Source organism: Falco punctatus (assembly GCF_963210335.1).
Source record: "Falco punctatus genome assembly, chromosome: 5".
NCBI lineage: Eukaryota > Metazoa > Chordata > Aves > Falconiformes > Falconidae > Falco > Falco punctatus.
This window is the reverse complement of record NC_137584.1, coordinates 29,855,311-29,882,110: the sequence shown is the minus strand read 5'-3', so window position 1 is coordinate 29,882,110 and position 26,800 is coordinate 29,855,311. Positions and strand designations below refer to the sequence as shown.

Here is a 26,800-nt window from a genome sequence, read left to right as displayed (position 1 = left end):
CATGATCTCTTTGTGGCTTTAGCTTGCAAAAATATGTAAAATAGTTTAGGATTACTTCTGATTGTCCCTCTGTGGTATCTGTAAAATGAAGCTTTAGAACTTGGGTACTGGGTTTCTAAGTGAATTAACTGTCACCGTACAAATGCCTTGCTTAGGCTCATTCTACTCCAGTAGTGAAAAGCGTACTTCTGTGTGGGGTGGGTCGGTTGGTTTGTTTTTAAATTGGAGCTCCAGGTCTTTGTTTTCCCAATCACACAGTATCAACAACTATCCATCCACTCACAAGTGAGAACAACAAAGCAAATAAACTTTTCAGTGTTTTAACCAGCAACTCTACAGCTGTTTTAGATGCTGTGAAATTAAATTCCCTATATTCTGCAGTACAAATAAAGTAGAGCAAGAGCTTAAATAAATATATCTAAATGCATATGTTAATGCAGTTTTCTACAAGGTTAACTACTTCTGCAAAATCTGTAGTATTACCCTATGCAAACTGAAATACACAAAGTGCAAGCTTGTATCAGAAAGTAATCTTGACTTCTTGTGTGTGTGCGCTTCCAGAATATAGGACTTGTGTTTGATACTATTTTTCTGCATCTATACATCAACACAAACTATAGGCTGAGCTGTTACAGTAATTAATAAAAGCAAAGTGAAAGCATGTTTTGTATGTAGATGCAGTAAAAATGGGGAAGGTGCTCCTCTAGTAAAGCTGGGGGCTGGAGTTAAAATTAAGAAATCATCTTTCTGAACAAGAAGGGTCCTTTTCCTTTGGTGGCTTGCATCTTTCCACTTGGCAAACTTGCTATTTGATTATTTATTTTTTTTTTTTTTACATCACTCTTCTGTTTTTGAAGGGAGAGAGATCTGTGCACAAGTATTGATTCCCCCTACACTGGTTCAGCAACTTGGGATAATCTTTGCTGTGAAACATAAACATTTCCAGCACCACCAACTGATCCTGAATGCTGTGCATCAGGGTGGGACTTTCTTACATGATGATACTGTGTTTTGAACTGTAGAGTAAGGAAGCATACTTCTACAAAGTAACCAGCTTCTAAACGTTAAGGAACTCTGTCTTCAAAAGCAGAACATGCTTTATTTAATTGAAACATTAGGATTTTTTATTTTGAAATCTCTGATGATTCTCTTTTTTTCCTTTGCGCGGGTTTTTCTAGCTCTAGAAATCATTTTTTAACTTTAAGCTACACGATTATCACAATGAAATGGGAGAAGCTGTAATATGGCAGCTATGCTATAATTGTTTTCTTAAATACATTGATTGTTTTAATATTGCATCTTTAGTGGAACAAACAAACTTTTGAAGATTAAACCACTTCGTTGTTGTTACTAGAATACTTACAGTATTATCCACTTGTGATAATGGAGAACAACGTACTGCATTAGCTCAGTAAGCCAGCTAGCTGGAAAGATTAGACTTGGACTTGAGGAGAGGTTCCTGAGTAAATATGAACTTATGTACAAGTTACAAGCTCACTTAAAAAGTAAATCTGATAGGACCTTATTCTGAACTTTATAATAATGTTTGATTTCTTCTGAAAGGTTGTTAAGATTAGACTATTTTGGTTGAGTCCATATCTGTCCATTGCCAACATATTTATATGTGTAAGCACTTCTCTCGGCTATTTGAGGACTCTGCCTGTAATTAAGTAAAAAGCTCTAATAACATTTTTGTCTTTCCTTCAATATGAATGGCTGAACATCTAAATGCATTAATCAGCAATAGCAACAGCCAGAATCTGTAATTTTGGAACGACCTGGTTTTGTTGACTCTGTAACAGGAACAAATGCTACAAGTTGTCAGTTCAGCCCTTATTTGTTATGGGAAATCACTCATCAGTTTTCAGTGATTCGCAGTTTTTAAATAATGTGATCTGTAAAGAAGAGAGGATTGCTTTAAATTACTGTATTTTGGAAAGCACTTAAAAGACAACAAATTCCTTCATTTTGAATAATCCTTTGTTGTGTGTGAAAAGCCTCATTTAGAAGTATGATTAATTTACATTGATTTCAGAAGTCACTTTAGCTCTTGTAATTTTCGGTGATGAGGTGAGCCTGGTTGCTAGACAATGGGCTGCTCCTGAGTAGCTGGAGTTCGCTGCAAGCTTTACACCCTTGTGTGTGCCGCGATCTTGGTGAACAGGCTGGCCCTCGCACTGTGCTGGCGCGTAAGTAACTGCTGAAGTGTTTATCCAGAGCAGGAATCTGCTATTTTTGGTTCCACTTCTGATCTGTCAACAGTCATTTGTGAGAAGTGTGTTGAAGCTAACATCACATAAACTATACTTGGTTGTGTGTGGTTTATAGAAATCTACATGAGGCTTCTCTCATAGATGTTTGCTGAAGTGTTCAGATACTCATTTGTAAAAAACCATGGTATATGATTGGAAGGAAATCTTAATGATGCTCGGAGAGAAAGAGAAGCCTGGCTCCCTCCATGCATCTCATATGTGGTTCCTTCCCTTCGTTTCATCCCGCTGCAGCCTGGCAGTGGGCTATCAGGGTCTGCAGCTGTGCTGCCTGGGCACCCACCGCATCCATGTGCGCTTACAGTAGCTTCTCACAGTGTGAACTGTGAATGAGGTAGTGTGTGTAATCGTCCCTGCGTTAAGTGGTGGGGCTATAGGAGACGATCCTAGAAGTTGTAACAGCAAATTCAAAAGACACAAGCTCAGGACATCATTAGCCTTTTCTTGACTTTTATTAGGCCTCTAATATTTCATAGCATCCTTCTTCAAAAGGAAAACTTAGCACTTCAAATGAAAACTTCAGGAATCTAAAAATTTTCAAGAAGACAGTTTTGCTTTCAGTCTTTTGTAGATTATAATTCAAGTCCTGCACAGAACTGCTTTTAGGTAATGCAATATTCTTTGCCAGACAGACAAGCAATTTTGGTATTTCAGCTGTCATTTTCTAAGGAACTCTTTCTCTCTTTCTGTTTGTTTCTTTTTTGTTTGGTTTTTTTTGTTTGTTTTGTTTTCTTTTTTTCCCCAGCTATAACCACAGAAATGTCACAAGCAGGTTATGACAGTAGTTGTTGCTTCTCTAACTTGCAGCCAAAGCCCATGTCGTGAAAAATGACACAAAAATTCATAGAAGTTTTTCTAGCACATTAGGAAGGTGTTGAACCAGATATAAAGTTTCAGCAAGTGCAGAAAGGGAAATCCTGGTTTTTTATATATTTTATTCACAAGGCACACAATTTCTTAAGAGACTTGCTGGCTCCTAAATCTAGGATAACATTTGTGTTCACTGACTGTGACCTCAGCATTAAGAGTTCACTTCCAAATGTGAAAATAAAAGTTATCTGTCAGACAAAATTTTTTGAAGTCCAGTAAAAACATTTCAGAATTTATTTGGATAATAAAGTTTTAAAGGGGATTGTAAATTAGAGATGAGCCTGACCTTTAAGCACAACCTAAGAGCAAATACCTGCGAACCTGAAGAGTAAAACAAGGTCAATAGACCCCATGTTTATTATACCAGTCATTAATGTTGAAAGTTGAAGCTAGATACCTACTTCTCTAAAGACTGAGATTTCTGGCTGAGATTTAGCATGATTGAAATATTTGAGAGACAGCTGGGATTCCAACAGAAGTGTTCTGGATCTAGAAACGTCAGCAAAGGGGGAAATTACCCTCTCCATTATTTGCGGCAGTAGCTGTTAGTAGGGAGTTACCTACTTTATTTTTTTTACAAGCACACAAAAAGAAGTTCCTGAACATGAGTACCTGTAGGAAATATATCCTACTAAATATTGCAGTGGCAACATTTGAGCATGGCCTCTGGAACAAGGGAAGGCATTAATGCAATTTTGAAAAGGAGGACACACAGTATCTCTAATGCTTTTATTGGTGTGATCCATCTTTCTGCAAACTGTTATGAGACTGCCTTCTGGCATTCTCATCTGCTAGGTTGCACTCTGCCTGTGCTCCTGTTCAGAAGCGTCCAGAAAATAAATTGTATGTACAATACTGTTCCTTTATACATGGAGAAAATATAGACTGCTGTAATCTGGACAGAAGGGGTTGGAAGGCTGTCCAGATACTGTCTGTATGCTATGTATGCATCTCTGAGGATCTGTTGCCTAGAAATGAAAACAAGACAACAATAATTGTTTACATAGATGTTGCCTGAAAACTTCCCAGGCATTTATGCTCTCTCTGCCGGCTTTATGCCAATGGACCATTTCTTATATTGACAAGTGGGAGCTATTTTTGGGGAGTAAGGAGGGAAGTCTGCAAAACGGCGTTTATGGTTTGGAGAGAAAATAATACAGCTGTAAAGGGAAAATAAATCCTCCCGATGCCACATAAAAAGTTTTTTATCACCTTTGAAATCAAAACCTGATCAGGACAGGGTCTGTTCGTTCAATTGAATCACTTCTGATCAGTTTAACAAAATCGAGGTTTGACTAGAAACAGTCATTCAGCCATGTGCCTTACTGACAGCAAACGGTGGCTTTGAAATGGGCTTGAGTAAGCTGAATAAATTATACTTGCAGCTGAATTGTTCTGTATTTTGTATTGGTAATTCTGTTTAAAAGTGATAATGGATTCACAGTGGTAATAATGGTAGTACCGAGGAATTACTGAGATACAGAACTATGATTATCAGAAGGATGAGATTTGGGATTTCTGTCTCCATACAGTGAGAATCTTAGTGTGGGCTGTCCTCTAAGGAGTTTTAACATATAAACCCATAGATGCTTTCAACACCGCAGCACACTGTTATCAGGCAGCTTGCTGCCTCTGGACAAATCATTCCTCTGTTCTGTGCCTATTTGCAAAAAGGGGGGCACTGCCTTGATCTCCTTTGCAAACTCCTGTCAGTTCTGCTCCGCAGTGACGCCTATGAGCATACCAGCTCCCCCAGCACTTCCATAGTCTGGCCCTGGACTTGCTGTTCTTCATGAAGCAATCACGGTGGCTGCCAGGACCTCCCAGGTGCCCTAGAAGAGCATCCTCTCTGAAGACAGAACCAGAACACTCTCTGCTATCTTGAAAGATGTTGCCCCCAGGGCTTACTGATGCTCTCAGTCATTACTGCATGTCCTTTAACAAATTAAATGGCAAAATAAATGTTCCAGGCACATAATCAAAATAAGCATTTTATTGTGAATTACAGTTGAGAAGTCAAAGTGTACAAATGTACAAATAAATGTTCCTTATGTTTATTTTACATATACTGGGGTTTTTCTTTTCCTTTGGGATCTTCTCAGTCCTGTATTATGAGACAGGAAAATCTGAAACATCTGATTAAACTTCAGTATAACTTCCCTTTTTTTTTTTTTTTTAACGATAACAGAATTGTTGCCTCTCTAGGTTAAATAATCTGACATTTAAAAAAGCTCAGAGATAGGATTAACCCTTTCCTCACCCCTTTTCCATCTGCCAGTACATCTTTTTTACAGTGGCCAGAGAGGAACTGAAATGGGTACCGCCTTTCAGCATCGACGCTTGCATGAAATAAACACTCTAAACAGCCTGATGTGGAGTTTCAAGGGGAACTTTGGTGAAAGGGAAAAAAGGGAGAAATTACCCGCCAGTTCTTACCTATTTACCCCAGACAAGCCCCGAGCCCCACGCTGACTGCAAAGAGCTCGTCGAGGGCCGGAGCTGCTCGCTGGCTTCCGGAGGCTGCGGGGCCACTAGAGGGATGTCTACAACCATCCTTCCATCGGGTCCGACTCGCCAACCACCACTCCACATTTCTGGCCAGCTGCAAATCACACTCAGCATCAAACTACCTGAAAATGCTGTAAAGACTATATCAGAGGGCTGCTCACCATGGCCTACAGAAAGTGTTTGGAAACCACCGGTCCCGAAAGATGCGGTGCGCTGGTCTGCCACAAGGTCCGAGTGAGCTGGTGAGAAATTTTCTGGTTGAACAGTTTTCTACCATCAAATTCCAATTCAGTGGAAAGCAAACTGCTTCCCCCCAGATCCCTAGCTGCTGCTTTCCTTCCAGCACATCAGATGCGGTCCACCCAAGTCTTTTTGACAGCCCAAGTTCAAGGGCTTCCAGGTCTTGGAAGACCAGGAGGGCTGGGCTGTGGCGCTACCAGCCAACTGACTCTGTGGGCTATGCAGCTGCCTGCCTGTCCGCAATACGGGTTGTGGGGGAATCTGAGAAACGCTGAGAAAACTCTGAAAAACCCAAATTCCGTTCTCTTCTGTAATGAAATCTCTCTTCATGCTGCCATTCTGTAGGCAGCATCACATCCAGCACTTGGTTTGGAGCTTTTCTACACTTTTAACAACTGCAGCTACATATATCCTTTTTTTCTTTGTTTGTTTCCTATGATTTAGCTTGTATTTTGTGGCATGGCATAATCTATTTAAACTATCAACAAGCTAGCAGTATGCTTAGTGACAAAAGTACTTCTATTTTGTTATTCATTTTAAATTAGTTGACTAGAAAAGGATGAAAACTTAATAGTGAAGAGTCCCCCTCCTACAGGGACTGACTGTTGGAACTGATGGGGTGAAAGGGGCTGCAAAGAGAGTATCGATAAGCTGAGGAAATAAGCACTACATGTGTTATAAAAGGTCTCGTGCACCCCAGGACAGCATCATTAATGAGCCCTAATTTATTACTATGTCTGGGTAGATGGGTCAAACTCTTATACTTAAAAAAAGATTAAAATGTGTTGTAATGTAGGTGGAAAAGAAGCAGCATAGATTTTGTAAGTGGTAATAGTTAGAGTTGCGTGATTTATTTATTTATTTATTTTCATAGTTAATTCCCCGGAAAATGTGGTTTCAGTCATGTCTAAACTATTTGCTTCAAATTTGCTGAATAGTTTTGGCTGGAAAAAAAACAAAGGAGGGGATAAACTCTGTTGGAGGAAAGTCCCCAGTTACCCAGCAGCTCGATGATCAGAGCATTTCCTTAGGTAGCAGAGACCCCTGAGCAGAGGCTGTTTTGAGGGAGGCTACGCTCAATCCTTCCCATTACCACTTTGATTTTGTCCAGATGGAGAGGCATGGGGACACACCTCCCACGGGAGCACAGTGGTTCCCAGGGTGGGAAGCCATGATTCTCATGCTCCTCCTCACTGACCCAATGAACTCGGTGCCTTTGTGCAGGCAACAGCTTCAACACAAGGAAGAATCTCCCCTTTCTCCCACTTCAGGGATGCCCAATACTTTGACAGCTTCCTAGGAAGCAGAATTCTGCTTCAAACTCCCTTGGACAAAAATAAGATTTCCTTATCCTAAGTATATCCATGCTATGAAACTAAAAAAGAGACCCCTCTCTGTTCTTTCAAGTATCCAGAGCAAATACTCCACATTGGATCAGTGCAAAGAAATACCGTCAGGTTATTTTCTTTCAGCAAGGAAAAACAGCCAGTTTGGTTACGTTCGAACTGTGCTGGTTTTTATTGTAAGTTCCCTTAGTAATTCCCATTAACACCACCCTTACCGTATCAAATTACTTAATGAAGACAAGGTAAATGAGATCAACTTTGTTTTGCCATTATTTTATAACTGTGGTTAGTCCAGTATGATGTACATGTAGACCGTTTCCTATTTTCTTCCATATCTTTGTTATATGCTAGAAATGTGCTTTTAAACATTGTATGCTACTCAGGTCACAGAAGGAGATTGACAACTGTCATGTTTGTCTCCTTTGAAGATACAGATCTATACTTACTGTTTTCAATCATATAGCATCACCCTGGCAATAGTAATTCCTTTGAGAATCACTTGTTATAGAAATTAAGATGTAGTTTTAGTAATTTCAGAATTCTGATGCTTATCTGAAACCAAACTTACTAAAATCATGTAAGTTTTTCTTGCAATTTGCTTGTAATTACCACTTCCATGGCAATTTTCATTTTCATACCTTATTTCTGCTTATCCATATACTGTTTTGTTTTAACATCATCAGCTATCACCAAAGCCTAGATGAAATATTCATTTGGACTGGGGCAAAACTGAGATCATCTCTACGCTAATTTCTTCATATAGCTGTCCCATTTACTACTTGAGAGTCAAATCTAGTAATAACAGTTGTTTAAACAAGACTGTCCTTCTTGCTGGACAAAATGAGAAATAGGAAAATCATACTTTTTCCAAACAGGAAGAAAAAAAAAAAAAGTTGCGTTCCTGGTTATTCTTTCTCTCTCTCTTTCTTTTGTTCTTTTTTTTTCTCTTTCCTTCCTTCCTTTCATCTCCTTCTTTCTTTCCCTCCCTCTCTGTGATGTGTTCATGTTGCTGCTCAACTCTGATATTGTTTACATACAAAATGATGTAATTTCACCAAGATTGTAAACCCTTATCTGCAAAGCTATGTCTTCACTAGTGCACCCACGATTGTTCTTATTCCTATGTAGAGTCTCTGCAAGTTCCCCAAGAGTAGGCACAGCAACTGCAGTTGTTTATACTCCAGTATCAGCTAGACTGGCTTGTTTTCCCCACAATTAACAGTAGCTAAGTCTTGATGAGAAGCAGAGCATAGGAATGACAGTGCTAATATGGAGACATATAATGTGGGTATTCAGAGATGCACACAGAACTCCAGCACCAGTCATCTTTATTTAGCCTTTCTATACAAGCCATCTTCTACTGGCATTTCCCCCTAATTGCAGGGAGTGTTTGGTGCTCAGGGTTTTACCGTCGTTTTCCAAGCCAGTTCCTGCATACTTATGGCTAAAAGCCAAATCAAAAGAAGGATTTATTAGTTGCCTACTATGACTTTCATACCAAAATCCAAGATTGCAATCCAGAAATACTCTTCTCAATACCTATCTAAATGTGAAGGTCACCAAGTTTGCTATCTACCTCCCAGCCTCCATCCCGCTGAGCACTCTCATTGACAGGCTAGAAAGCCTTTTCTTCCTGGCCTCTTATTAATGCGTTTTTACTGCATAAAGACTGCTTCAGCAGAATGTGTCCTTAAAGAGGCACACCCACACACCTGCAAGATAGTGGCTAGGAATTTTATTTGGAGGTGGAATATGCAGCATGAATTGCCACAGGGTGGGGAAAAAGAGAATATTTATGGGGGTTCTCACTCTCCTAAAGAATTCTGGATCAGATCAGGATGGCCATGCTTGTTGATATTACATACCATCTGGGAAAATGATGGGCTTCGGGCACATTTCTTGTAACAAGTTCTGTTCAGTACGCAGCTGGGCCCTCCTTTCTAATGTGTCTGATTCTCCTCAGGTTTTCTGTTAAGGAGCCTGTTTGCCCAGTTCTGGACTTTGGGTTCCATTTTGGGAAGCAGTTGCTTAAATGTTTGTTCTTAAATCCAGAATAAATTATCACAAATGCTTGTGTTCACATGGGTACGTGTTCACTGGAAGAGGTATTACAGACACACGAGTGATGGGACTGGATCAATCCTTATTCCCCTTGTCAGAATTAAAAGGGGGCAGAAACAGCTTTGAGAAGCTATGGCCAGCACTTCCACAGGACCAACAACTTTGTACCCTGCACACTTCCAATTTTGCAACATTTACCACGTGTCATGGAAAGGAAGTGCTGGAGATACTGCTCACAGCAGAAAGAAGAATGGCAAAACCCCTCCAACGTCCTGTGAGGTATAAGCAGTCTACCGACAACACGATGGGGAGGATTTCATAAATCAGATCAGCCCCTTGAACAGCTGTAACTTATGCCTATGGGTCACAGAGTGCTAAACTTCGCCTAAATGCAGAAAGCAGCAAAGGAAAACTTGAGGTCACTTCGTCCTTACTCTCCAAGCTATGCTTACTGCACATTTCCTCCCGAGACTTACAGAAGAGAATCTGGCACATCAACATCACGTAAGCATTTCAATTAACCTAGATTCACAGTTTCACTTCTGTCTTCCCAATGCATCCAAGAAACTACAAAACTACCTTATTAACAAAAGCAATGTTACGTTAGCTGGGGAGAATTATGTAACCCATCAAAAGACAGGCAGAGTCTGTCTTTTGTCACAGTCCTGCCTTATCACGACACACCCCAGCATTGTGCAGCCACCTCTGTTTCACACCTCCTTTTCTTGACCCTCTGGTATTTGTATTTAAGATAGGGAATTCAGCACAGCACAGACAGTACCAACTAGTATTTCTGCATTTATCAGCTGTAAATGCTATTTGAAAGGGTGGGAAGCAATGATACCTGGCATACCTATTGGGGACGAAGATATATTCCTTTCTGAGTAGAAAGAGCAGATGTAGGCTTTTACCTACGAAGTTTACCATATGAAGATATTTTCTTTAACATTTCCATGATTACTTTGGTTTGCATTTAATTACACAGATGGCTGAGTGGTTTTGTAATTTTATAGCTGGCCTGTGCTAGTGATTGATGTGGTAGTGTCATTCTTACTGAGGACTAGTTTGGAAATACATGGCGTTTGAAAAGCTGCTTGTATTTAAAGCTGCTAGTTGCAATGCAACAGATGCTGTGCTATGAATTAAATGAAGGAATGTTAAACAATGGTTTTTTGTGGACTTTACTTAACTATAGTATTTGCACCAAGACAACGCTGGAATCGGACAATCAACAATGATGATGATTGTGGCTGACTTTGCAACTCCTTTAAAAAACATGTGCTTTTGTGTCTCCTGCATACAGAAGTCATGTACCTGTCTTCCCATCTCTTTCATTAACCTAAAATGAAGAAAAAGGGTTTTATTTTTAATCCAGAAAAAATAATTAACCCTTAGACTGAATAAACACTAGCATGTGAGAAAGGAAAATGAAGAAAAAAACCACAACAAAACCCCACCACAATAAACTTAAAATTCCCTTCCATCCCTATTTCATATTTATGCATCTAAAAATAAAGAAACCCTTATGCTAGTGAAGTAAATACAAATTATTTTCTGGAGGCAGAATGACAATCTTCAGCTACAACCTCCAAAATCGTGAGACCTCATTACCTAAAACCCACCTTTTGTCCTACTTCTATCACAACAACAACTGACTGTGACGTTCATACTGTCAGTCTGGTGGCCTGGACACCCCGGTGGTGAGGGATGATAGTTATGCACCTTTGCCCATAAGGAGTCTGACATGTCTTAATTTTGGCAGCTTTCAAAGACTTGGACTATTTTTTTTTTTTTTTTTTGCCCTTCTTACTCATCTATCAAAATTTGGTTCTCATTCAGATGACAGTCAATTCATGTCTCTAGGCAGAGATGAGATGACTGGCAACTCACTTAACTTTTCTGTGTCTGTTTTCCCATATGCAAAACGCAAAAATGGACTAGATCCACGTGAGATGCTAAAGCTAAATTTTAGGGACCCTCCCAATCGGTAGAATCAACTCCACCATCAGTAGTGCTCTTATGCTTTCTATACAATATCTGCAGAGACTGGAAGCCTAATAAAAGGATTTGCAAAAGCCGAAACAGGCCAGCAGCAAGTGCTAAAAACATAGCAGCCCCTTTCCTGAAACAGATGCACAGATGGGTAGTTTGTCATCTTTTTCTTCTTTTGCAACAGATAGTTTTGAAAGCATGCCTGAGGTCCAGGGCCAAATCCCTCTTCTCCCTGAGAAGGCTGGATCCCTATGGAATATCCTAACGGAATGACCTGAAGCTGGTAACTTTTAACCAATAAATCCAGTTTACCAACTTCTTACAAATCTGCTCATAAAAATGTAGCCAGTTCTGAAAATGGTCAACAGCAAATTCCCAGCTGCCTTGGGACACCTAAGACCTATTTGGGCTGTAGACACTTAAAGAGTTAAATAGCATTTCAGGGGGAAGAGAGAGAGGTGTAGGATCCAACTGTGGACTCAGGCTTAAAGCTGCAGCATGCACACTGGAAGGTTTGGACTTTGCCTTTCAAATTGTGGTAAATAACATTTGAGAACTCACTGCATTAGGCTTCACAACTACCGTACACGGCCAAGCAAAACCAGCTCTTCCTTAGATGGTCACTGTTACGGATAGGTGGTATCCTAAGAGATATATGCCACTATAGGCAGAAAAGGTAGAACTGTAAAAAGACCGCAGAGGGTGGTGTTACTTTCCCTTTAGGACATGTTAAAACAGCATTTTTTGCAAATACCGAGGGAAGGATCTGACTCTCTGGGTACTTGTTTTGCCACCTAATTACTTATAACCAGCAATAAAGCTTCTGCTGGTAATTTTGTTGAGGATTTGTGTCATACAAAGGAATTCAGCTGATTGCCGTTGTCAATTTGTCCCTGGAACAAAGCAAAACTTGTTTCGTCAGTAAACAGATATGTCCTGAAGGCTGGAGGAACAGATCTATTGGGCAAGAATTTCAAGAAGGTGCTGTTTCTACACACTTGCTTTTGAAGTCACAATCACACTTTTCTTGTATACAAAATCAGCTGTTATGCTTATTTAAGAATTTGTTACCTTTGTTTAAATAGTGCCCTGAACAATGTCACTAAATCATATAATCTAGATAAAGATTAGTTTTTACAAAGCTTATTTTATAGATAGGAAAAATAAGGAAAAGAGAAGCAGCTCACCTATAGCCAAGGGGAAACTGAAAGCTTAGATCTTCACATCACCTGCTACCCGACGCAAAGCTCATTGAAATCACCCCCAAAACTGCTGTGGATATTAGCAAATCCCAGCACAGGCTCATTATTGGTTACTGGAGACACACTACCTCACATTTGGTCACTTGTCCAAACCTATTTTAAATCCATTCTTAAACCAAACATTTCTGCTGTGCCACTTGGAAGAAATTAGCCAGTGAGTAGGCTGCACGTGAAGAAACCATGTTTCTTTTGGGTAATTTAGAGCTTTTAATGGTTGACGTGCTACGCCATGTGCCCATGCCCTCATCTGAGTAGCAACCCTACTAATTGCTGTACCTACTTCTGTTACCCTGTAAAGTAAACTGCTGGGGCAAATTATGTGATCTTTTTGGTGGCATTGCAGTAAAGCTGATCCTAATCTGTTTTGGGGGTGAAGTAGTCCTGTGATATAAATAAACACTGCCTCTCCCAATACAGATTTTTACCAATTCCTTCAGAAAGCTCGTGAACTCAATGTGGTTCACTGGAAGAAGCATGAGTCACAACGCCCAATCTGACTTTTCAAAATGTTTACGTGTGTGTGTGTTTCTGTCAGGTTCAGGGATTTTGATTCAGCTGTTAAGCAGAGTTCAGTTATGGGGTTTGGGCTGATACTCACACCTCACCTTCCCTCGAGTTGGGGGCTGTTCAGCGCCAGGGCCCTGACTCAGAATATCACCGAGTGATCTCTCCCAAAACCATGCAAGTGACTCACTTATCTACTTCTGACTCTCCCTCCTCTTCAAGTTAAAATATTGGCCCATTTTTCTGACATCAGCTCACTGACATCCAGCTATCAGCTGCAAGTCAACACAACAGAACTGCTAACCTTTTCTCCCTGAGGTCCCTCCACCTCTGTGGGTGGCACTGCTGTCGTCTCTGTCATCCTGCCCAGTAAGGCCAGCCACATCTCCAGGCTGCTGGAACCACACCTCGGCCAGAGCGTCACAACGCATCCCACCGAGCATCCCCGGATCCAGCTCACCTCCTCCATCCCCACAGCCACTACTCAGACCACCAACAGCACCCTCCCCGCTGCAGCCTGTTCTTGCCTGGGTCTCATAAATAGCATCCAGCCTCCTCACGACGCCCACCGAGTGTGCCAAGGTGGCCGTAACCACGGCCGGCGGGCACTGTGTGGGGGTTCATCCTTCTCAGGGTGAATGGGGGATGTCTGCATCGCCCCTGGCACAGCTCCTCACTTTCCAGCCTCCCTCCTGTACGTGCCCCGAGCACCGCTGCTCTCCCTGAAACGCTGCTCACCCACTTTCTCAACCCTCTATTTCTGTTTCGTGCGCGTCCTTCACGCTAGGCGGGCAGGATGAGGTCCTGGCCCCAACCCACCCAGCCACAAGCACGCTGCCCTTCCTCTCTGCGGCTGCTGCGCCCAGGCCGGGCCCCTCCGCTGGGCCTCGCCCGCAGCGGCTGTCTCGGGGGCCGACAAGGCGAGAGGTCACCTTGGTGCCGCGGCCGGGCTGAGCACGGTGGCCACCGCGTCCCCGGCCGCTGGCCTCCCGTCCGGGCCGCGGGGCGCTGAGCTCAGGGTTATAGATAGGCGGTGAGTGAGCGCCGAGCTATGCGCCGCCGCTCGCAGCGGGGCCTGCTGGGTAAGGCAGGCCGCCTCCGCGGCGCGGGGACGGGGAGGCCGGGCCGGGGGCGGGCGCAGCGGCGGCAGCAGCCGCACCGTGCAGTGAGCGGCGAGGGAGGGCCGGCGGGGGAGCTGGCGAGGCGAGGCCGGCGGGGATCGAGCTCCCGCCTGAGCAGCAGACGAGAGGGAGCCGGCGTCTAGAGCCCGACTCCGCGGCGGCCGCTTCCCCTTTCCCTCCCCGCCTCCCTCCGCCCTCGGAGCGGACGCTCGGCCGGTGCGATGGCCCGGCCGGCGGCGGGGAGCGGGCGGTGAGCCGGCGCCCGCCGAGGGACGCCCCGAGCAAGGGGAGAGGCGGGGGCACGGCGGGAAGCGCTCCCTCCCTCCCACCTCTCCCCTCCCTCTGCCCGCTCCCGGGCGGAGCTGCGGCCGCTTCCCCGCGCCCTTCATGTCCGGGCGGCCGCGAGGCGGCCAACGGCGGCGCGCTGCCCTCTGCTCCCGCCTCGCTGCCCAGGCCCGGCCCGCCGCGGCCCCCGCCCTTCCCCCGGCCTCTCCGCCGCGCTAGGCCCCGAGCCGGCCCGCCGGCCGACCACGCTCAGTCCCCTCCTCCCCGGCAGCGGGGGACGGTCTCCCGCCGCCGCTAGGCGGGCCAAAGGATGAGCCAGCAGCCGGCGGTGAAGATGTCGGCGGCTCCCCTCACGGCGGAGGCGCTGGAGTCGGCGGCGGGGATGCTCGAGGGCCGTCAGAGGAAGCTGGAGTCCATGATCCGCGACCCGCGCTCCCCGGTCAACGTGGAGAGCCTGCTGGTGAGGGGGGCGGCCGCGCCGCGCCGCGGGGGGAAGCGCTTGGCGGGGTAACAAAGGGAGCGCTGCCCTCGCCTCGGGCGGGCGGGGGAAGGAAGGGAGGAAGGAAGGAAAGGGCTCCCGCGTCCTGGAGGAGCTTTCCTGGGGGAGGACGGAGGCTCCTTGCCCGGGGGTGGTGGGGCGGCGCTTCTCCACGCCCCCGGTCGGGCCGCCGGCGAGGGGAGCGAGCGGCGCCGGGCCACCTGAGGGGAGGGCCGGGCCCGGCGGGGAGCGGGCCCGCGGCCCCCGGGGGCGCTTGTGGGGGAACGGGCAGGCAGGGCGCGGGGAGCCGAGAGCGAGCGCTTCCCCTTCAGGGACAGCGTGTGTTGGGGAAAGTGGGAAGCGTCTCTGGGAAGCTCCGACCTGGGGAGGAAAGCGCCTTTTTTTGCCTCTCCCGGCATCGTTTACGGCGTTTACTTTCGCGCCTCGTAGTCGCAGCGTGCCCGTTCCCAAAGTACCTGCCTTTGTGCGCGCTGCGCCCGCTGCCCGTCCTCGCACCCCTCTGCAAAACCGGCCTCCGGTACAGTGGAGGTTTGTTGTGCGATGTGGAAATAATTCAGGAAAAGGACACGCCTAAGGGAGAAATGTAACTGGGGGGTCCTGTGGAGTCACGTTTGTTTTCCATTGGGGCAAATTGATTCGTCTGTCTCCTATTTCAAATAGCATTTTTCTGTGTGAGTGTATGAAATATAATTTCCTTTAGTAGGAAATCCATGCCCTCAGGAAGGAGTGGGAAGGGAGTTATATTTCCCCATTTAAAACATCTAAACTCTGGAAAGGCAGTGAGAGGCAGTCTTGATTATGATTATTATTACTGAACTTCAGGGTCTTTAAATCTTGTATTTCCAGTCTGTCCCAAGATTTCCAGTGTGGCCCAGTTATGAGGAACAGAAAAAGAGGGGAAAAAAATCCCAGTCCTTCCAAGAGTTGCTCAAGGCACTTATACCGAGTCTTTTTTTTTTTTTTTTTTTTTTTTTCTTTCTGCTTTCAAATGACTCAGTTCTGTTTGGCCAAAATACAGGAACTGACTGAGCAGTATGTATGCCTGTGCTGTGTGGAGAATATAAGCATTTCCTATAACATCTGAAAAATGCTCTTCTTGAGGCTTCAGTACTGTATTAACTCCTCTCATAGATGATCAGAGGCATAATGACAGCCATAGTAGTCAATGGAGGGGAATGGGAAACAGTGTTACATACCTAACTGGATTCAGATAAGTTTTTGCCTAGGCCAAAGCAGAGCTGCCTCTGGGCTTTGCTCCCAGCATTTTCACTTTGGTATTTTGCTAGGAAAACTTTGACCTGTGGCCAAAAAAAAGCAGTTAAAAATAGTACAGTCGTTCTGAAAAATGCATCAGGTTAATACTTAACCCCAGTAGACTTTTTCACACTCTCTGCCTTTATACTCAACAGTGTGTTTCTTTTATTCTCTCACCTCCCCTGCCTTGGATGTAGATTAGATACACTAAAAACTATTTATGTTTTGGAAGAGCGGTTCTAATTGCAAAATTGAGACTGGGCTTCTTAGCACTTGATTTTTGTTTTGTTTCTTACGCTTACAATGTAGACTGCTTCATGTAATACATTGGACAAATTAGCAGACCATAGGAGGGCATTAGCTAGATTGTAAATGCATATTTTCCATGGTAAAAGACATCACTGTGCTCTCTGCACTTGCTCTGTAAGTACTGTTAAAAAATCAGCAGCATGTAAAATATAATGCTAATCAATCAGCTTTCCTAGCTTGTGCACTCTATATGTCTGTGTACAAAATAGTGAACGACTTCAGGTTTATTTATTATTCTCACATAGGAAATTTGCAACATAATCCTTGAAAAGTTTTTTTTCTTTTGGTCTTTGGTATTGTTGCTTTATGCTATTTGACATTAATTTTGTATTGGCATTCTGCTAGGCAGTTGAAAATACATATGAGTATGAAAATATCATTCAAATTGCAAAATTTACTTGTTTACTAACCAGCTCACTTTCAGTGTAAATTCTCATAAGTTGAAATGTGTTTTCAGTTAAAAGTAGAAATACAGCAACAGAAACTAATAGTCAGGGAAAACATCTTAAAAAGACTAGCTGGAATGCCACTATTTCATCCTCCAAAAATAACATAACCAAAACTAAAAATGTGGAATGGAATTCAAAATGGAATTCATTTCCTTACACCGTAAAAAGTCATAAACAGCTGCTATTCTGCATTTTGTGTGCATGCTTTATTTTTGGGAAGCCGTAAAAAGCAAAAAAGTAACTGTTAATCTGCAACACATGGTGCAAATTTGAAAGATGCGAAAAGCTGAGGTAATAAGCTGTCTTTCTCTATATACCAATTCCACTGCCTATCAAGAGATATTTTATTCATTTAGATGTGAAGAGACTTTTTTTGTGTACCTTCCCAACTACAGGATGGTTGACCACATCCATCTGTTTATTCAGCAAGAGAATCTATGAAGGAAATACATTGATTATTTTCCTTCCACCCCCCTTTGGGGCTCAAGAGAGAATGCTAGATTTTTCTGATGTGATTTTTGCTATATTGCGTGTCTTAACACTTGTTTGTTTGTGCCTGTGTTGAGCATAATCATTTGCGTTTGATTAAAATATCTTTGGAAAACACATGCAGTCTCAATTCAGAGGCATTAAGAGATAGAGAACTTGCTGTTTAGTTTCTCCTGGTAGTTAGTTATGAAGGCAAAATTAAAAAAAATGCAGTTGAAATGTGACATGGTTATCACCATCTTTTTTTTCTGCTAAATTAAAAAAAAATCATAGAGAACTTACTACTCATTAACATGGGTCAAATGCATATCCTGCATTTGGTGGGTTTCTTCTCCTTTTGGTCTGATAAAGAGATGAAAGTGCGAATGCTAGAACTGTATACAGTGTTCTACGATAGATTTCAGCAAAAACATCTACAAAGAGAAGTGGTTTTTGCAACCTCCTTTAGACATCTACTGAGTGCGCTTCTTCTCATTATATCATGTCAAAAGCCTGTGTTAGCTTGCCAATGCTAAGAAAAACAACTTTCTTATTGTTGCAGCTTTCTATGATATGGTCTCTTACTCTTTTTGGTCATGTAACATTGCAGTAGTGGTTATGAAAACCTGTTTTGTGTATTAAGTTTTGATTGTGCAGATCACTTTGTAAAATTACTGCATTCTTATTATTTGCTCTTCTGCCAATTTGTATTATCCACTAATCTAATGAAGTGACATTTTTATGTGTACTGCATGTACACATTGATGATAGCACTTAATGGTATTTGACCTTGGGTGATCTATAAGAAACCCTTCTATAAATACATTCCTACTGAATAGTTCCTAGTTGACAGCTACATTTAAGAAGAGCTTAATGGTTCTCAAATATATTTGTGGGCTTATGCTTTTGCATATATGCTCTATCTACAGTATTGACTGAGTTATTGTATTAAATACACATTATTTAGGGGGGTGTTGGTAAGCATTAGCTCAATACTTACTGTGTTCTAAAACTAGAGCAGATAGGTCAGTGTAGGCTGTGTAAAACTAATCCAGACCTTCACTTCCTTGCCATGGGTAATTGTATCACTTCAGCACATGCTGAACTCAACTTTAGAGTTTTATGGTGGTGACGAACTGCTTTGATAAATCTTACCCTCCTCCCTGCAGTTGTCTGCCTGGTCTTTTTGCTGGAGCCACAGCTGCATGCAGTTGCCTAGAGAAAGGAACTGGTGTCTGCCCTTGGTTTTGTTCAGTGCAAGCCTTAGGGTTTTATCATTAAGCTTAAAACTTGACATTACACTAAAGATGTAAAGTGATGAGTATCTTCTGCCTGTACTGCTATGGTTGTGTCAGCCTTTGAAAGAAGGAGTTCTGAAAGCTGTTAAGTAGGCAGTGCAGCAGTGAAATCATTAGCACGGTGCTGGGCTACGCTGGGAATGCATTCATGGTGGACTAAGAAATGGAGAGATGATTAGCAGGAGAGTGATTAAGTTTCTCAGGATATAAGTGCCTTAAAACTGAAAAAAAACCCCACACCAAACCACCAAACCCAAAACAAACCAGAAATGAACTAATTTGCTATTTATTTCTCTGTTAAAATAAAGCTGACAGGTAAACTGTGTATTTATGCTAGTTTGAACATGAATAGATGTTCATCTAAGTTGATCCTTGCCATTGAGACCCTAGAATTTTACTCCTAATGAAAAGTGGGTTGCAGATACAGCTGTGACTCTAATCCTTTCAATAGGTGCATCTGTCCATAGCAATCTCATCAACTGGATAGATACCAGCTTTATACGAGTGTTAATTTAGCAGATCACTAGACTGAGCTCTGTTAATACAGTGTCTGTAGATCATCATGGCTGACATGCATGTATCCCTTTGCAGGAGTTTGGCCTTAAGATCTTTCAAAGTGTATCATATTTAATATGAAAGTTGTCTTATTTTCCTGAATTTATTGCCACATAATTTGGAAGCAGTAAAAACAATCTGTGCGTTAATTTCAGCCAGCAAACGCAGGGAAGAGCTGAAAATGCAGCAGTTAGCAGGATCTGATCTGAAATTCATTGTCCAGTAAGTAGTCAAAAGGCCAAATAATTCTCTGTTCTTGGATAAATCTTTTTTTTCTTCTTGTTTGTTACAGTTCTCATGCTGTTATTTCTCTTAGTTTCTGACTCTACAAATTTTCTATTTTTGGTCTGTAATTTCAGAACATCTACTGCAGAGTTGTGAAAGATGAGCTTTAAAGAAGCAGAATTGTCTTTTGTTCATTGTTCATGTGTGATGGATTTATATATAGCAATGTAGTTAGCTAGAAAAGGACAGTTCTATTTTCTGACAGTTTTACGTGTTCTTATATTCTGTTGTATTCTTTGCTAGGATTAAGGACTTTCCCTTTTAGTTTAAGAGAGCAAAAAAGCCAGTTTGCTCAGCTTTGATACTTTTACTTCCATATGAGATGTGTGCAGATTTTGTGTGTGCATTCACAAGAGGAATGTTCACTCCCAGTATTACACCTGTATTGATCAGATTGCGGAGTGGGTCATTAATATCCTTTAGCTGTTCAGCCTCTGTAACAGTTTAAGGGGGGGGGGGGGAAATAAAAAAAGACAGCCATGTCATCAGATTAGCAGAGTCCTCTTCTGCTTTGTATGTGATGGAATAAAAATTCAGGAACTCTTTGCTTTTCCAAATATTAGTCTCAGTATCAGCTGAGTAGTCTGTGCGAAAGCTGATTAAAACTATTTTTTTAAGTACATTTTCAGTTTTCAATTAATGGCAGAGCCATGCCAAAGCATTTGGCTGTTTGTCTAGTAATGCAATCCATAACAAAAGCTGCCTAATTTAAAAAGAAAAAAAGCTACTGCAGTAACCAGTCTCCACAGCTATCAGTTGATGATTTCTTGCCAATGTTTGATCTACAGAAGTATGACTGGAATTGTATCACTGCCACAGAGGAACTGACATTGGATTTTAAAGATGAAGATGTTTGAAACTTGGTAGTAGAGTTTTACATAATGAAATAATATATTTTTTAAAAAATATTTATGTTTTTATAGCCCATAATAATGGAGCTTTTTTGGGGGTGCATGCTATAGTGTGTCCAAGGTTGTTCTAAACTGTTATACTAAAAAGCACCAACTGTTTCTGGTAACAAATTTATTTAAAATACTTCTTGGTACATCCCATTGGTTAAGAGCAAGAATACTATGTTTATATTGGCAGCCTTTGCTAGTAATAAACTTATTTTAATGAGTCTTTTGCTATGTAAACAGAACATTGAATGTAATGCTCAGTTCCGAAGCCATACCCACTGTGTGTGAAGCTTTTGCTGCTACAGTAGTGAAATGTCAGAACACTCCCTATATTGCCAGCAGCAGTGCATCTGCACAGCCAGTGACATTTAAGCTTCTTTAGTGCAGGTGAAGCATCACTTCTGTCCTTATTTTGAAACATTATATTAATTACCTGCTAACAAATTTTAAAGACCCTATGCTTAAAACCATGATTGGCCACCTGCTAATGTGCAGAGGCACTCTCTGTATTTGGAAGATTGTGATTCTGTGACTGTTGTCCAAATTTCACTAGGTTGGATAGTCTCTGTCAGTAACGGCTCCTTATGTGGTGTGGACTTAGCTTTTTGGTTTTTTTTTCTGTATACATCTGCTACAGTTACAGCTATTGAGAGAGGGGCCTTTTTTTTCTTTTATGAAATGTCATGGAGTTCAGTTGTTTTGTTTCACAAGGAGGGATGGACACAAATTTCTTGATTGGCTTGTGAAGCATCCCTCCTGTTCAGTCTCTGCCTCAGTTGTTGTAGGATCTGGAAGGTGATAGACGTGAGAAGAAAAACAGTCTGGGTGCCACATACAAGTGATTTTTCATTATGCCTGTCTTTCATTAATTTTATTTTCTGTAGAATTGCTTACATAAGTCAAATCTTTTGCAAAAATGGTAACCAATCACATATTCTGTGTTTTTTATGTGCCCAGATGGAGACTACTGGGTTTTGATGTTAGTGTGCAGCATTGCTACTTTAATGCCATAGTCAAATTATCATTCGGTTTTTTTAGAAGGAAGGTGTTGTTCAGATGATACAGGCAGAGGGATTAAAAAAAAGGATGTCATGCGGGAGTGTCTGAAACCTAATGTAGTGCTTTATTCGGTTCCAACTATATGAAATAGAGATGATGAAGCTTTTTTTAAAAAAACTGTATTGGAGAAGAATTTAGTTATTAGAATGAATTTATGTGATCACAAGGCAACCTTATGTGAAAGTGTTTAATTCTGAATCTTGAGGATTCAGATAACTGAGTGGTTGCTTTATTGCCTCTTGATTGTCCTAAATCACGGGTACTGATTTTATTGGTCTGTATATAAAGTACAGAATAACAGGATCCTGCATAAAGCAGGATGAAGTTTGGGTGACTCATCGAAACACAAGAATTTTTTTATACTTGACTTCAGGAGGATATAAAGAGGAGGTCACATACAGATGTGAAAGAATGTTTGAACCATGATGAAAGAAGAAAAGCTAATCTTTACCAAACATTCTTTTTATTCTTTTTTTTTTTTTTTTGATCTCAGAACAAATAATGTTGACTGTTACTATTACCAAGTAAATAAATAACTAGAAGGAAGACAAATGCTAAAGTTCCACACTTTCTTTCGAGTGGTATTTAAAGTTTAACAAAAATCTTGATTACTATGCAAAGACTGTAATACATCATTGTTCTTTGACCGCGTCTGTCACTGCTGTTACAGGTAGTTGTCCAAACTCCGTAGGTAGTAGTTGATTAAATATCAAACATTGCTCTTTTAAGAACATAATTTACCCTACTGTGGTGTAGATATATATGGGGAAATAAATACCTCTGGGTGTTGCTTGGAAGTTACTTTTTATTGAATGAGCTGTGAATTTGGAAAAATTAGTGTACTCGTGTTTGTTCTTGCTGTACAACTTGATTGACACCCTCTTTTTTTTCTTGTTCAAAATGGAGTGCTGCATCAATAAATTCACTGTAGTGTGTATGTGTACATCTTCAAAGAGACTATGCTCTAAAAATTGTAAAGCACTGGTTTTGGTAGAGGGGTATACAGTCATTTGGCTTGCTTATGCTGTGAAAATCTATTTCATATGGAAAATAGTTTTAAACTGGTTTTCCCTGTGGTTTCTGAAACTGGTTTGTTCTGGTGTCAATTTTCAGTTTAGTGACGATTATTTTGAGTGCAAGATTAGGGAGACAAGCCTTGTCATTTGTTGCTTGTATAGGACACAGGTTTTTATTTGTAAATGACTTTTAGCACCATCTGGTATACAGGGAAGTGCATGTTGTGGTAGACTTCTAACATGTGCAGCTAAAGTCACAGAAGATGTTATGGGGTTACTTAATATTGCTTCCACCCCATCTAACACAATTTTATAACCATGCTTGACTTCTGAATGCTCTTTTTTGTGGAATTTGTAAACTTTTGTGATAGAATAATCATGAAGTCTCTCACTATAGGAACAGAATTATTCCTTCTAATAGTGCAAGAACATAGAGGAGAGCAGGAAATAATACCATGTTGGAAACTGTTGGTTTAGTGAATAATGAAAACCTTTCTAATGCCAGCTGTACATGTGCATGATCTGGTTTCATTAGTGAACGTTTCAGGACCTCTTCCACCAACAGTAAAAGTCAGCCCACTTAGGCATTAAGCCATACTTTTTATTTCTTGGCCTATGCAATTTAATGACCTCTTTGGGGTGTATAAGCCTGGACTGTAAAGTACACACCCCACATTTTTATTTTATTCTTTCCTATCAAAAGTGACTTAAAACAACTACTTGAGTTACTCATGTGGCAAGGAGGTAGTGACAGTTTATGACTGTACTGCAGCTACTGCTATTAATTTAAGCATTATTCTATGTTTAATTTGTTCCCTGTGAGTACAAAGTAGTTAGTAATTGTGTTAAACTTAAGAGTAAGCACCTGAACTAAGCTACAGATCTGATAGGGAAAGCTTAAAAATAACTGTGATTTCAAAATAAAAGTGTTCCTATTACTAAATCATGAAGTTTTGTATTGCCTTGGGTTTTTTAATTGCTGTCAAGTTCACTGTTCAGTATTACTATGAATGAATTAATTCAATTATATGACATGTGCCTCTTTTTTATTTATTTTTTATGTATTTTTCTTAATCCTCATCCCTATGGGTTTCCTCACTGTTCATCTCCCCAGAACTGAAGGACTTGTCTTGACTCTGGAAATGGTGGCATTTATGTCAGTGAAAGTGGAGAGCAGCAGAACTCTGGTTGTCAAAATTCTGGTGGCAAAATCTGAATGCAGCAGCAAATAAGGTAGCAGAAACACTGCTTTGTACGTGCATAGTGTTTCTTCTGTTTCAGGAATATTTTAAGCTTGAATTAAAAGATAAATATATAAGAAATAATAAATACACTAACACAAGCTGCATCTCCTGATAAATGCTATCCTGGCAAATTGTTTTAATTGTAGCTATCCAGCTAGTTCTCTGTTTTGAAAATAATTTGTTAGGATTGTGAAGAAAACTTCTAAATATGGACAGCATCATGAAGAAGGGTTGGTACATGTAGAAGCTTGAAACAGTAGCACCATGAGGTGTGAATCACTTCATTTATTTTAATGGTTGGCTGCCTCTGAAGAAAGGCAATTTAATTGTTAAAATAAACTGTTTCAGTGCTCTTCATTTTTTAAGAAGAAATACCAGTATTTTTTCTGATGTGTGCCCTGCAGTGTTTCCTAAGTGCCAGAAGTCCCCTCTTTACCTGTGAGAAAATGTTTGCCAAAATTCAGTAACATTGAAGGGTAACTTTAAAACCAATTCTGTAACGTATGACACTGTTAAACCTCCGAGATCTGTTTTATATGAGACTACTGCAGGAGTGACTTCACTGAACCAGAAAGCTGGAGACAGCATTGAGCCTGACTGTAGAGTTTAAGTTGTCTATGCAGTATGGTATGGCTGAAAGGATGTGTGGTAATACAATATTCATGTTTTGAAATCACACTGTCTAAATTTATGAGGGAGGATGCACAGCATATCTTTCAGACTTAGATATAAATTGGTGAAGTTTCAGTATATTTGAAATCCAAGTATTTTTTAATTAAATGAAAACCAAGCAATATACAATGAAGTTATATCAGTTTATCAACATGTTACATCAAATGGATGCTGAATGTAAGGTGTAAGTGGAATGACATTGTGTAAGCTGTTTTGAGGTTTTGTAGTATGTAGAAAACAGGATTGAGGAAAACTCTTATACACGTTTTAGTCCAAGGTAAAAAAAAAATAGTTATATTTTGATTTCAAGCTTTATTTGTAGTGCATAAACATCAGAAGAGCATAGCATGTGATTGGACTCCTTTCTTGGCATATGAGAATTGTTCTTGGTTTTATACACAAAGTGGTTTTCTGAATTGTTTTATTTTCTGAAGTGATTTATTTTCTACTGTCTGAAAACTAACCCCTGTTGGGTTAGTTGTCCTCTAAAACAGAAGGAGGGGTAGGGGAAACATGCAAACATGCTTAATGCTGTAGTATCTTACAGTCACTGATGCTGAAAGTACATACGGATCATGAGAGCATCATAACATTTTTGTCTTTGTTTTGATTGCATGCAAAATAATCATGAAAGTAAATAAATCAGCATGGTAGTCTGTAAGTCTCTATAACAGTAAACCAGACAGCGTCAGGGTTCTGCCATGTTCTAGCTGGCATGGTATTGCTGTGTCCCTAGTGTTAAGTTCTTAGCCTGTGGCTATCCAAAATCATGCTGTGGTTGGCATGGGGAATGGAGGTCTTGCACAGGGGCTCAGGTGCTGCTGTTGTTTCACTTGCTACAGATGCAGTCTTGGAAACCATTGTTCACCCTGAGCACTGTCAAAATTCATTTTAAGCATAAATTGCTGGTGGTTCTGCTGATTTTGGACTTGATTGCTAGATTAGACACAGTGTGACAGAACAGGCTAAGAAATACTGTGGTGAAATGTGGTATTGCCATTCTTGCAGCACAGCAAGAGATAGTAAAGTAGAAACAGGAGATCTTTTAATCTAAAATAATACAACTCCAGTTATCTGGTCTTATTCCTATGTTCACTTTCTGAAAATGCTGCTGTGTGAGTAAAGGGATGTAGCCCTGTTCTTTAATAAATTGTTTTTATATGTTTGAACTCCCTTGGACAGTAAGTTGTGTATAGCTAGTAGTGTGCAGATTTTACATGAAGGGTAGTAAGGAATAAAAAAAGAAACCCAAGTCAGTTACAGACCAACTTTTGTCTGGAATGGCCTGAAACGTTAGGGTCATGCTTTTACCTAAATGTTGTGAGGTGAAGCTGATAAACTGTCTTTTTGTTTATGTAAGGACTTTGTTTCCCCAGATTTAAATGCTCCTTTAGTAGACAGCTAGTAATAGTCTCTACTTGCTGTAGGGTAGTGCTTCACTGGTGTGACTGTTTTGTTTCTATTTAGCTCATGGGTGTTCTGCTCTGTACTTGAGTGTGTATATATATAGGACGTGTGCTGCAATGCTGTTACTAAAGGTATAGGTAAATTTTCTTCTCCCCTGCAACATTTAGCTGAGTGCATACACCTCTTTTTACCCTAGTGATCTTGATGCACAGAGTTTTTCCTTCAAGTGTAAAAAGTGGGATTCCTTGAATTGTTCTGCTCAGGTCTAATGGAAAGGCAAGATAGTATTTGCCTATCGGAATTGCTTGTTGCCAAAGCTTAAGGAAATTTTAGGAAACAAGTTACTGTCTATGGGAAAACTATTTTCTGCTTATAAAACCATGATGAGCTTGAAATCTATTTTCTATTTCACTTTGTTTTCCCAAGTAATTTGGGATATTCACTTAGCCCTGGATTTTTGGCTGTATTTTTATTTCACAATCATGTTTTTTTGATTCTGTGCAGATTTGTCTCTGGAATACAAAGAATGGGGAAACTGATCATGTTGGAATAAACATGAGCTAAATAAACTGAAAAATATTCTTCCATTTAAAAATTTTTTAGCTACCAGGAGCACAGCAGGTCTTTTTAATACCAGTATGTAAAACTCTGATAGAATTGTAATTTAACTGTCTCATTAAAGACAGACATGCATTGCGTGTCTTCTGTTAAATGACATGGTGATTAAGGCAATGTTTCATTGCTCAAATGTGTGAAGATAATGCCACTACCTTGTAAAGTTATTATCTATTGGAAGAAAATTCTTATACCTGGTTTAAATTTTACAGTGCCTAGGAATCTTTCCTTGTAGTAGCTTTGTCTTGAAAAGGCTGTGAAATAGTCCCACAATTCTGAAGATACAAGGTACTTAATTTTCAGTTTGAGACC

At 41.0% G+C, this 26,800-nt stretch overlaps 1 protein-coding gene across 3 annotated transcripts in view; it reads left to right on the top strand.

Moving 5' to 3' along the window:
• Window positions 1–660: 660 nt before the first annotated feature.
• Window positions 661–26,800, top strand: part of ROCK2 (Rho associated coiled-coil containing protein kinase 2) — a 123,186-nt gene continuing 97,046 nt past the window's right edge. For all 3 annotated transcript variants that reach the window (XM_080390643.1, XM_080390642.1, XM_080390644.1), the window contains exon 1: window positions 661–14,919. In XM_080390643.1, the coding sequence (XP_080246769.1) occupies window positions 14,770–14,919 (150 nt within the window). In that variant the 5' untranslated portion in view covers window positions 661–14,769. The remainder of the gene's footprint in view (window positions 14,920–26,800) is intronic.